Source organism: Somniosus microcephalus, chromosome 2, assembly GCF_052327205.1.
Source record: "Somniosus microcephalus isolate GS21.2 chromosome 2, FLI_Smic_1.0, whole genome shotgun sequence".
Taxonomy (NCBI): Eukaryota; Metazoa; Chordata; class Chondrichthyes; order Squaliformes; family Somniosidae; genus Somniosus; species Somniosus microcephalus.
In genome coordinates, this window is record NC_140988.1 from 28,187,874 (window position 1) to 28,201,419 (window position 13,546).

Below are 13,546 nucleotides of genomic sequence, written 5' to 3' on the forward strand. Positions count from 1 at the left end.
CGGCCAAATTCCTGCTCCCGCCGGGCGGGCAGTGATGCCCGCCGGGCTCAGGCGGGAGTCCAAGCCTGAATATTTATATGGGGCCCAGGAGTCAACGCTCCTGCGAAGCGCCTTGAGACGCTTTACTATGTTGAAGGCACGATATAAGTGCCAGTTGTCATTCTTGTTGTAATTGATATTGCAGCGATCCCCTGTGGCTGCATGAAATGAGCCTGTGCCATAAAAGTTGAGTGCAGTTGTCACCTTCATAGCCACAAAGAAAGCCATGAGGGCCGATGAGGGTGGCTGCAAGTCCTCATGCAGTAGGTACCAGTGCTGCCCTAGTGGCTCTTTGGTGAAGTGCACCCTTCTGCTCCACATCTCCTCACTAAGGCCCTCATGTGACCAGCGTTGCCTGTATATTCTTGAGGGGAGGGGGACTGGAAGGTAATATCTGGTGGGCTCCATGCTCTTTTTAACATGCTGTCCGACTCCCCTCTTGCCCCATCCTGTGCTGCCCGTCCTCCAATCCACTCTGTGCAGGCACAATGCTAAAAACAAATTGCTCATTCCCAGCGGCAGTAATCAAACTCCTCCAGCTCAGAAACTCCTCACTTCTGCCTGCCTGAGCTGATCCCGGCAACTGTTGCAACCTTACATCTCTCAGTCTAACTTACTCTTTGTGCATTGTGAGTGTAAAACCAAGAAATTCAAGGCTGCAGTGCCAGCAGCCTCATTAGCATATATGGTAATGAGCTGGCCGCCGACTCGTCAGGTGGATCACAGGAAGGGCCAAATTCCTGTCTGGAAACTCAAGATGGGGGTGATTCTGGAGTGGAGAAATAAGAGAAAATGGCTTCCACCCAGATAAATGCCTCAACTTCACATGGAAAAACTGCCAAAACTGGCATGGAATTTCAGAGCCTAAATGTTTGCAATTATTACAGTATTCTTTAAAAAAAATCCCAATGTTTACGCCATTTCTTCCCCCTCCTTCTGAAACCTGTGATCCAGTGATTAGCTTAGTCAGCACAGACTAGAGATTCTTATCTGGATGGCCTAGTGTCACAACATGTTGTGATTTTTACTGACTGAGCCCCTCCCAGCATGCAACTAAACTCATTTCTTATACAATACAGGCACGGAAAAATGCGTGTGAATTTTCTAAATTCTCCACTTTTAATACTTCAGTTACAACAGAATATGCATTTCATATTAAAACACTGCAATTAAATGAATGCGTCTTTCAAAGAGCAATGGCGTACATGTATAACACTATCCAGCTATTTGTGTACATCAGCTAATAAGGTTGCTTTATTAAACTAATTTAACAAGTTCCAAATCTCTAGCATCCCCACTCCCCCCGCCAAAGTGACGCAGTAGGTTCCCATTATCATCCCACACTTGCTGTGATAACATGTGTAAAGGTACCTTCTCGTTCTCCAGGTCCAACATCTTCTGGTGTAGGGCAGCCTCTGTGCCTTCAATTTGTTTCAGCCACTGTATTTTTCAAGAAATCACATCAGAGGAGATAAGTCAGTACACAGGTGGCGTTAATAGTGACAGACACAATTAGCTAAAAAGGTCAAAGAAATCCGAACCAGATGACAGAGGCAATATCTGCATTTTAAAGGGAAGTTAACTGTTCCAGGCACTGGTCTTGTATTTTGTTTATAGCTTGTGGTTATTTCGCTTTCAAAGTATAAGAACATAAGAAATAGGAGCAGGAGTAGGCCATTCGGCCCCTCGAGCCTGCCCACCCATTCAATGAGATCATGGCTGATCTGATCTTGGCCTCTTATGCAGGAAATTGTATTTCAAATTTATTCTTGGAAACATTTAACGTAACACATCCTGCCACAAAATACATTTTTTTAATAAATGGTTTGTGGTCCTTCGAAGGGCACGATCTTCATGAAAAATATTTGGCAGGACTCATTTTCTTCGGGGAAGGAGAGGCGTCAGGTGTTTCTCCCCCCGCCCCGCCCCCCTCCCCACAATACTTCACGTGCAGCTGGCACAATTTGCAACACTGTGCCGTGTTTGTAAACAAATGAAGAAAGGTTTACCAGTTTTTTATCATGAAGACATCAAATGAAAGGCAAGTATGTCAAGGGATAGGATGAGTAGTTCACTCTCTATGTCTCATGACTTGTTAGGCAAGGGTATTAAGGGATATGGAACCAAGGCAGGTAAATGGAGTTAAGATACAGATCAGCCATGAGCTAACTGAATGGCGGAACAGGCCCGAGGGGCTGAATGGCCTACTCCTGCTCCTAGAACGGTCTTCTTTGGGAACACCAGTTAGAAGCAGAAGGATTTTTGCATGATTGTATTACAAAATGGTTTTACCTGGCGCACGTCAACAGCTTTGATGCACCGTCTTTATGGAAAGGTATTTTGGCCAGCCTTTTTTTTTTGATTTGGGCAAGGAGACGACATAAACCAATTCATCCGATGAGACTACATATATGTGATATATTTTTGCAGTGCCACACACTAAGGCATCGCCCCGTGTACTTGTTTACAAATTATAATAGGTTTGCTGTGAAAACAAATGTTTCCATGAAGTCTATGCCCTTTAAGTAGGCAGTCAGGAAGAAAACACTGCTCTGCGCTGTAAGCAAGTCAATTTGATCAGGGCAATTTTAATCCTGCCTAGCAGAAAGCAGGTGTGCGGGCATTTAAAATCGCCCAGGAAGATTGACCCATCACCGTCCTGCAGTCTTCAGTTTTAACCTGCTCTTCTGAGCAAACAGCAAGGACACCTGGCAGAAACCGGTGGGGTCCTTCTTTAAATATGCAGATCAGGCTCTGATGATGTCATTGGGGCACAACTGCTATTTTAACCAGTGGCCTAAACAGTGAAGTCGTTGTGGCAATCCCACCAGGTGAAGCTAGCGGGAGGAAGAGTCGGGGCCAGAAGGGGCCCAAAGAGGTAGGTTTTTAAACTGTTTTCTAACTTCCCTTGTCGGGCCAGGAGCTCGAGTGTTCATCTACGACCCATGGGTCCTCTACTTCGGGCTGCCCATCCTCACCAAGCGCAAGGCCCTCCCAAAACCCACTCCCCATGATTTACCAGAGTGTCGGGCACCGTTCCTTGGGTCCAACGCTGGCGGCTTTGTGCTGCCCAGTATTCCGCACCTGCCCACCGGCCAGTTGTCGCTTCCCACCGGTTCTGGGTGGGCAATTAACCGGGGAGCATGGAAGTGAGGCTTGGGCGTTAAAATAGCCTGGGCCACACGCTGCCAATGTCAGAGGGGTTTGCTGCCTGCATCGGCTCCAGCCTGCCTGATTCCCACCCAGAGTTCAAATCAAGGCTTAACTATTGTGATGTTGACTTGTAGATATGAGAAAACAGTTCAACACACAGAATAGGTATTTTATAATGTGAGAGACCAGAACAAATTACTTCAATCTAAGTATTCAGATTTTACCATTTTTATTTGGTGTCCAGGTGAATTGAACATTTTTTTACTTTTGCTTTCATGGATATCAGTAAACACACTTCTACAGCATGACAGCATTACTGTAATGAGCTAACCTCACGTTGCATTGAGAATCTCCCAGATGTCAGCATTAAAATGCAAACTTTAACAAGATGATCCAGTTTTAGATTATTTGTAAACTCCACCTTGCCTTAATGTTTCGTTATAATATTTAGCAACAAAATGGCACTCATTGCATCACAGATTGAAATAGCTTTCAAATTCAAAGGCTAGGCTTAATCACAACCACTTCTTAGAAATCAAACAATTATGAAGAAATCTGATCTTATCTTTAGAATTAACATCTTGGCCAAGATTTTCCTCTGCTACACTGCCCCAACTCAAGATACTAAAGCAGCAGAAATGGTAATGAAACTGGGTGATGAGGCCTAGCGCTGCGTATCCATGGCAACTTTTATTTTCTTCCTCCTACCCTAGCTGGGAAAACTGCTGGCTACTCCTTCACTCCTACCTGCCTGATTTCTCTCCCTCCCATCACTAATCCCCAGGATCACCAGGACACTAAAGGCCCACTGATACTCCTTTTGGAGGGAGAGAGCTCAGTAGTGGGCATTTCACCCATCCCTCAGGGGTGATCCACTTACCAAGTCCGAGGCCTAAAAAGAAATCTGTTCTTCAGGGTTTTTCCACCCCCTTTAAATGGCGGCTTCCTCTTCTTCTGCAGCAGCACCATCACTGCATGTTCTGTCCCACGGCAGTGGTGGGATCCCTCTTGCAGCGGGGCTCCTGCAAGGAGCTTGCCCTGCATCGGCAATGAGCCCCAAGCCAGGGAGATGGTTTGGGCCCATGGCAGGGTCGGTGCCATAAGCTGAAGACCTGTCCCACCCCTCCTCCAGGGGAAGGAGGGAAATCCAGCTCCTAGCCTCTTTTTTTGCCTTGTTTCTCTTCGATGATGTCATGGGAGGGTTGTGGCTTACCACAGATATTGAAACAGACTGTGGGAAGGGGCCCGATTAAAATATAGAACTCCCATTCCCAATTGTGAAGGTCCTCATTTAACAAGAAACAAATGGGCGACTATCTGGTTTTTCCATAATTAACCACCAAAAAAATTACATTCTCACAAATTGCAAAGCTACACATTCCTGCAACTTCATTCATTATGGAGCAAAGTTGTCATTCTCGTGTTTTTTGTTTAAAGAGGGATTTCACCCCTTCTCCTCTCAGTAACATCTACTATAGAATGTCAGGCGTGGATAAGATCAAGCTCTCCAAAGCCTACCAACATTCACTGTGTAAGCTCACACATGACAATGGCTACTTGGGTGAGGTACTAGAGGCCTGCTGACTTCCTTCTGTGAGGAGATCAGACTCCTTATTAAAGCTCAGTGGGCAAATTCACTAGGTTTGGTGCAAGCCAAATAGATCAGGAAGGTATAGGTTTAGTCTCTGGCCTGTGATGAGATAGGTGCTCTCAGCCATAGTGGCCATTAGCCTCAGCGACCCAGTGGTAGGGAGAGGGGGGAAAAAATCAGCCCTCATCCCTGATTACTACTGGAAAATTAGAAAGAACAATGAACCTCCATTTATATAGTGCCTTTCACAACCACCGATTATCCCAAAGCACTTTACAGCCAATGAAGTACTTACTTTTGTAATGTAGGAAACATGGCAGCCAATTTGCACACAGCAAGGTCCCACAAACAGCAACGTGATGATGACCAGATCATCTGTTTTAGTGATGTTGGGTGAGGGATAAATATTAACCAGGACACCTTCTTTGAATAGTGCCATGGGATCTTTTACATCCACCCGAGAGGGCAAATGGGGCCTCCGCTAACATCTCACCCGAATGACGGCACCTCCGACAGTGCAGCACTCCCTCAGTACTGTACTGAAGTGTCAGTCTAGATTTTGTGCTCAAATCTCTGGGGTGGGACTTGAACCCACAACCTTCTGACTCAGAAGCGAGAGTGCTACCAACTGAGCCACAGCTGACATGTGTCAATAGGAGCTGAATGGGCTGTGATGCCCCCCACAGTCAGATAACCTACCAGCATTAAGTATGTCGGCTCACAAAGACGACTTGTGTCGGCTCACAAAGACGAATTCTGTCAGGTCTGGACAGACTAGATGCAGAAAGGATGTTTCTGATGGCCGGGGAGTCCAGAACCAGGGGTCATAGCCTAAGGATAAGGGGTAAGCCATTTAGGACTGAGATGAGGAGGAATTTCTTCACCCAGAGAGTGGTGAACCTGTGGAATTCTCTACCACAGAATGCAGTGGAGGCCAGTTCACTAAATATATTCAAGAAAGAGTTGGATATATTTCTTGAGGCTAAAGGGATCAAGGGATATGGGGAGAAGGCAGGGACAGGGTACTGAATTTGGATGATCAGCCATGATCTCATTGAATGGCGGAGCAGGCTCGAAGGGCCTACTCCTGCTCCTATCTTCTATGTTTCTATGTTTGTAAGGTACTGGAGGACATCCATGGGCATAGTTCAGTATAGGTCACTGCCTTCAGGAGAGGAGATGGGGAAGAATAGGTTAAAAAATCAACAAAGTCAGAAATAAACAAAAGGATGTTAAAATACTCAGAATTCTTTGTTGCTGCTTGTTTTCTTTTATTTGAAGAGTACTGATGCTGAGAATCCCTCTACAGCAGTTACTGAAATCAGGTTTTGCTTTGGACTTTGAGTTTTTGGCTGACTGACAATTTCCCAGCATTCAAGTGACATGACTCTCGATGGCTGTGAGGAGGAGGCCTTGATTTCTTTCCCACACTTGAGAGATGCTGGAATCTCCAGAGTGGAGAGATGCTGGGATCTCCAGAGTGGAGAGATGCTGGGATCTCCAGAGTGGAGAGATGCTGGGATCTCCAGAGTGGAAACAAAGCGACTTAGAGTTGCATTTCCACATAACCTGTAATACCCGAGACTCCCGGCACTGTAGAATCCACCCCATTTGTGTAACGCAGTGGAGCTAAAGTGACTTTATCTTCTGGCTCCTTCCCAGTAATGGCAGAAGGTCCATCCAAGTCAGCAATCAGAAACCACTGGCCTGTACAGGAGGACCGAGCACGCAGCCAGCTTGTGCCAGAAAGAAATCGTTAACTGGCGCGGTGTTTATATTACTGCTGCAGCACCTGTATCTCCAAGGGCACTAACAAGAACCATTGCCTCATTTACCTTACCGTGCTGTAAGATAAATGCACCGTGAAACTTGTTAATGTTGTTGTTATACAGATGAGGCTGACGTCGCTTGTGTGGGTGGCTGAATGAAGCTGCATTATCCACCCGCACAACCGTGGAGATAGGGTGCCAGAGTGCTATTTACGCTCAAATATATGCTTGGCAGTTGATTTATTGGCCTCCTATAGATATTCTACCAACTGAAAAGAGCGGTTTTACTGCTTACAGTTACATTTCAACATCATTGAGACTGCAGATCACAAAGTATTCCAGCACCTCCCAAACCCATGACCTCCACCACCTAGAAGGACAAGGGCAGCAGGTGCATGGGAACACCACCACCTCCAAGTTCTCCTCCAAGTCACACACCATCCTGACTTGGAAATATATCGTCGTTCCTTCATCGTCGCTGGGTCAAAATCCTGAAACTCCCTCCCTAACAGCACTGTGGGAGTACGGACTGCAGCAGTTCAAGAAGGCGGCTCACCACCACTTTCTCAAGGGCAACTAGAGATGGGCAATAAATGCTGGCCTTGCCAGCGACGCCCACATCCCATGAACAAATAAAAAAACATTTACAGCACATGAACAGGCCATTCAGCTCAACAGGTCCATGCCAGTGGTTATGCTCCACCCGAGCCTCCTCCCACCCTTCTTCATCTCTCACCCTATCAACATATCTTTCTATTCCTTTCTCCCTCATGTGCTTATCTAGCTTCCCCCTGAATGCATCTATGCTGTCCTCCTCAACTACTCCTTGTGGTAGCGAATTCCACATTCTAACCACTCTCCGGGTAAAGTTTCTCCTGAATTCCTACTGAAAAATAAACTTGACAAAAAACCATATACAAAATTTAAAACACTCCATACAACAGGACGCACTCAAATTCTGTTGACTGACTTCATGTTTGCATGCCCCAACTATACCAGAGTGTGCAGCTATTAGTGCTCATTCTGCACAAATACTGCATTATATATGCTGTTAGCTACACATCAGGATAAAGGCAGAAATTAGATTACAATTTGCAGGGTGTGTGGGGGGGAACTGCTGCAAGTCACAATCAGTCCATTACCTTGGTGCAGCAATGCTTTGATGTAGCAAGGAAAGACATATACAAAAGCTTTTTCCGACAAATATCAACCCAGTGGCAAATTGTGCTGAGCTGAGATGACAAAACTCTAGAGAACCTCAATGAACATGAAACACTGTGTTGTTGTTTTTAAAGCGTGTGGTAAAATCAAAGCGAACATGCTTGCCGAAAATTCATTTGGGAAATGAATCCTTTGTTATACTTAAATAATAACAGAAAATGCTGGAAACACTCATTGGATCAGGCAGCATCTGTGGAGAGAGAACTAGAAGCGGCCCCAATTTTAGCTCCAGGTGGATTCCCTGCTCAGGCCCGAGTTAAAATTACAGTCCGGTCTCAGTTATGTCATCGGGCCACAACATACATACCTAAAGAAGCACCCTGTTGGCTACGGGCGTGAGTCCTTGCTACCTGCTCAGGAGAGCAGGTTAAAATTGCAGATGTTGCGGTAAGGGCAGCTTTTGAACAGGCAAGAGCCAGGGCGATTTTAACTGCCCACCCGCCAGGTTTCTGCTGAGCAAGTAGGGTGAAAGTCGCTCCCGAACGTTTCAGGTCGACGAACCTTCGTTAGAACTGTTATGATGAAAGGTCATTGACCTGAAACATTGGGCTGGATTTTCATTGAGGAGTCGGGTAGGAGGCGGGACTACAACTTTCGGGGTTGTAGTCCCGCCTCCATCAAGTTCTAGCCAACCCACGCGATTTTGACTTGATTGACCTTGTTGAGCCCGCCCAGCGGCACTAATCCCCTTCCCGCCTCGGGGAGGCGGGTCCCAGTGCGGGGCGGATACCCGCCTCCTTTGAAACTGGCATGGAGGCGGGATGGGTTCGTGCCCCCCGATTTCGGGATTTTAACCCCCCACACGCCTCCAATCCCGCCTCCACGGCCCGATGAAAATCCTGCCCATTAACTCTGTTTCTCTCTCTCCACAGATGGTGCCGGACCTGCTGAGTGTTTCTAACATCCTGTTTTTATTTCAGATACCCAGCATCTAACAGGTATTTTGCTTTTGTTCTTGGTTATAGTTAATCAGGTTGTTACTGGGGTATACCTGGGTGTTGGCTTATATTTTACACTACGGGCTGGATTTTGTCAGCCCCGAGGAGGCGGGTATGGAGGCAGGACTGCCGGTAAAGTTGCAGAAAGTGAGGGCGGATGGCAAACCCGCCCCATCGTGCATCCGTGCCCTTTTGCCAGGAGGCGGGAAGATGCCCTACTTTGGGCCCCGTCTCCGAGGCGGAAAAGGGATTAAATCCTTTTAACTGCCTGTTAACAGGTAGTTAACAGGCAGAAAAAAGGATTAATGCCATTTTACCTTTTTAGGTGAAGGCTTCCTGACCTCGGAGAACCCCACCGGGTTGGAGGAGTCAAGTAGGAGGTCTGCGGGGGTCGGAGGGGCCTGAAAGTGAGATGTAGAGGTGAGTGATGGGTGCAAGTGTGGAGTGGTAAGTATGTAAGGTGAGTGTAAAGTGCTATAAAATGTTCACTTACCTTTGTTTCTGCCTACAGCCTTCAGCCGCGGTGGTTCCGAAGTCCCGACATCTTCGTTGTAGATTTCACAGACTGGCTGTTGGATCCGCCGAACCAACAGTCATCTGCTTTCTACAAAGTTGAAAGGTTTGATGAGTCCTGAACACAAGGGCTCATCAAACTACACAGAATGTCAGTGTTTGACAGCTTCACAGAGCTGTCAAACGCTGACATTTCTTCTTTCAAGAAGTCTTGACAGACGTTGACGTGCTCTGTCAATGACTTCCCCCTAATTGGCCTGCTGAGCCCGCAGGGCGGGCTTAACAAGGTCAATCAGGGGAAGATCCCTCTAGTTGGCCAGAACATGATGGAGGCGGGGCTGAGACCCGACAAGCAGCAGTCCCGCCTCCAGCACGTCTCCATTCACAAAATCCAGCCCCAGGTGTCTGAGCCAGCATTCACTGGGGTCTTCGTAGGGGGAGGGGGAGTTACAACAGCATTTCAAAGATTTTAATAACTAGAGACCCTGGGAGCACTACTAACACATTTTATGGTGACTGAATGCTACTGAAAATCAAATGTATTGGATAAGAGAATTTCTGTCACAATGCCAGCAATTTATTTCCACAGCAAGCACTCTGCAAGGTAGCACAATCGCGACTTGATAAAATGAAAGCCCATGAGAATGAATATAGAGTTAGTAACTCCCATTATTATACCAGCACTGTTTACTAAACACCAGCATCCTAATCAGATTATTGCTCTGCGACTGCTGCAAAATCCTCTTCTAATGAGTTCCTGATAATCATGACCGCGTCTTATTCATTACAGGAGAAGCTTCAGTCAGCAGGAAGCAGTAGTTACAGTGCAAGCAATTTGGGACATTTGAAATGTGTCCCTTCGTAGAGAGCCCAATCGCAACAAGCTTCATTATATAACAGGTTAGTGCATGAATGATGTGCTGATGACAACTCACTTTGCTCGGAAGTTGAGGTTTTACTTTTGGGTAAAGGCTTCAAATTGGGGAAAGATTAGCTGCACAGTAAGAACAATAAATGGTCAGCTTAATGGCAAAGCTATCGTAGTGCACAGGAGAAAAGGAGGTTGAATAAACTGGATATCACAAAGAAATTGAATGTTTGGTCCTTAGTTTCCTTGTCTGCTTTGCTGGCCCACTTAAATTAGTTTTATAACATCACTCAAAATGGTAGTTAGGCATTGGTTTAAAAGCCAACATAGATGGAAGGTCTACAGGGCTCTATCCCTCTCCTTGGCCATTGTCTGAGGCTGAATCAAATTGTTCGCAATCTTGGCATCCTATTTGACCAAGCTGAGCTTTCAACCACATATCTGCTCCATCACCAAGACCGCCTACTTCCACCGCCGTAACATTACCCGTCTCCGCCCTGGCCTCAGCTAATCTGCTGCTAAAACCCTCATTCGTGCCTTTGCTACCTCTAGACTTGACTATTCAAATGCTGCCCTGGGTCGCCTCCCACCTTGCACCCTCCGGAAACTTGACCTCATCCAAAACTCTGCTGCCAGTATCCTAACTTGCACCAAGTCCTGTTCACCAATGACCTACACTGGCTCCTGTTCCAACAACGTCTTAATTTTAAAAAGCTCATCCTTGTTTTTAAATCCCTCCATGGCCTTGCCTCTCCTTATCTCTGTAACCTCCTCCAGTCCTACAACCCTCCCAGATTTCTGCGCTTCTCCAATTCTGGCTTCTTGCGCGTCCCCGATTTTCATCACTCCACCACTGGCGGCCGTGCTTTCAACTGCCAAGGCCCTAAGCTCCAGAATTCCCTCCCTAAACCTCTCCGCGTCGCTACCTCTCTCTCCTCCTTTAAGACACGCCTTAAAACCTACCTCTTTGATGAAGCATTTGGTCACCTGTCCTAATATCTCCTTATGTGGCTCAGTGTCAAATTTTGTTTGATACCACCCCTGTGAAGCATTATGTGACGTTTTAATACATTAAAGGCACTGTATAAATACAAGTTGTTGATGAAGCAGTCATGAAATTACCTGCCACTGGAATAGTGAAGAAGTCAAGGGACCTGGCAGTGATCATTTTGGTATCATGTGAAGTTACAGATGGACTGCTAATGAAGCCTTTCAGATTAATACATTTCCCTAATGTTGAGGAGCACAGGTGGCCAAACAGCAGCAATTTTTCTCAGCAGCAATGGAACCCATGTAGAGACGTATGAACAGACACATAATGCCAAAGTAGATGAAGATAGCAAAATCTAACACTCAATAAAAATGTGGGTTGTGTGCAATACACTAAGTATGATCATGCATGTTTATTCGAACGTCCCAGAGTCAACCCATGACTCTCATCCTCAGCCGATCCACACCATCACATGCTTGGCAGAGAGATGACAAATGGCTCCTTGGTAGCCCATGCGTTTAACCAAAAATCTTGGCTCCCATCACTAATCCATAACCTAAGAGTTGAATAGAGTCCATCAGTACCATGCAGCAGATAAATCCATAAGCTCAATCACAGAAAGAACTATTAGAACAATGAGGCTAAGCAGCTAATGCGAGATGCCATGTAGCATACCCCACAAAAAGTGTGCAAGGTATTTGTTGCGCACAATATTTTGCACAGTTTGGGAATCCAGAGAGCCATCAGCATCCATGTGTGCAAACAATGGATAGATGCTGTGGTCATGGAAGATGTCAAAACTTCAGCAGTCTGCTCATGGCGAGATAAGGCATTGGAAATCAAGATTAATAGTGTATAAAATATATCTAATTACTCACTGTTACTAGGGGTGCTTTATATAAAAAGAACACCGCCAAAATGGCACTGTATTGACGTTGGTGATGAGTATGAAGAACGATTAACCTGTTTTGGCCATGCTTTATTTCAGTAAGCAGATTAACACAAGTAGTACAGAGTCAGGATATGAATGCACTTCCTGCTTCACAGTCAATCATGATTTGGAAGTGTACCTTCTCACAGAGCGAAAGCACAGTACGAGCTTGAATTACTGCAACCTGCTCTTCATTTCTTAGGTTCTGAAATACAAAGATGCACAAAATATTGAAACTGAGTTTAACAGTACAGCATAAACCATTCAAAATATAGATAGACACGTATACATGATATTTTGGGGGAGAATGCAAGATGAACAGTCAGATGTTTTGCAGCTTTGCCTCAGTTTAAAGTAAGCGCTACATAATTTGAGTTAATATATATTACACATGCACACATATTAAAAGCAAACCCTCTGAGCTCTTAAGTCCACTTCAAAAGAAAGACTTGCATTTATATAGGTTGTGTGTATTTGCAACACCAAAGTTCGGATTGGTCCCCTTGGATGACAAGATCGGATTGCTGATTGTGTGTCCTCCAAGGGGACCAATCAGCAGTTTCTCTAGAATGTGTAATTAGATCCTTCCTGCCTACGTAATTAATTACTTTGCAAAGTGTAATTTGAGCCATTCTGACAGCAAACGCTAGACAGAACAGAGCTCTCTCGGAACAGACAGGGCTCACCCTCACAATACCTTCTCCCACCCGCCGAACAAGTTCCTGACCTCCTCCCCCTGCCCAAGTTTCTGACGAACTCCCCCCCCCCACCCCACGTTTCTGACCTCCCCCTGCCCAAGTTCCTCCCCCCCCAGGGTTCCTGACCTTCTCCCCCTGCCCAAGTTCCTTCCACGCCCCCCACGGCATCCGGGTTCATGACCTTCTTCCCCCCCAACAAGTTCCTGACCTTCCACCCCACCCCTCCATAGATGGGACATTGTGTGAGGGTCACGGATTGTTAACAGGTTTATTGGGTATGAAGGGACTAGTGACAGGGTCATGACTTCCGGATTTCGTCCAGTCCAATGATGTTACTTGCCACACATGCTCCGAGCTTTCCGAGAAATCAACCAGGTCTAGGGGAGGAGAGGGAGAGCTATGGGCGCGATCTTGCCAGCCCTGGTGAGGCGGGTATGGAGGCGGGACTGCTGGGAAAATAGCAGAATTTGGGGGCAGGTGCCCAAACTACCCCCAACCTGCCTCCGTGCCATCTTGCCAGGAGGCGGGTAGCCTCCTTGGAGGCAGGAAGGGGATTAGTGCCACTTATCTGCCTGTTAACAGGTAGTTAACGGGCAGATAAGAAGATTATCCCCATTTTACCCACACAAGTGCTGGCTTCCCAAAGGCAGCGAACCCTGCCAGGGTCACCGAGGCGAGCAGTGGGTCTGCGGGGGTCAGAGGACTGCAAAAGTGCACTGTGAAGGTAAGTGATGGGTGCAAGTGTGGAGAGGTGAGTATGTGAGGTAAGTGGAAAGTGTTAGAAAAAGTTTACTTACCCTAGTTTCTTCCTGCAGGCTTCAATCGTTGGGGATG

General features: G+C 46.4%; 1 protein-coding gene across 5 annotated transcripts in view; it reads right to left on the bottom strand.

The window, feature by feature from the left end:
- The window catches only part of LOC147122628 (janus kinase and microtubule-interacting protein 1-like), a 546,134-nt gene that overhangs the window by 100,887 nt on the left and 431,701 nt on the right, over positions 1-13,546 (bottom strand). For all 5 annotated transcript variants that reach the window (XM_086007999.1, XM_086008029.1, XM_086008019.1 and 2 more), the window contains 2 exons: positions 12,154-12,219; positions 1,411-1,479 (listed from right to left, as the gene is read on the bottom strand). In XM_086007999.1, the coding sequence (XP_085864125.1) occupies positions 1,411-1,479; positions 12,154-12,219 (135 nt within the window). The remainder of the gene's footprint in view (positions 1-1,410; positions 1,480-12,153; positions 12,220-13,546) is intronic.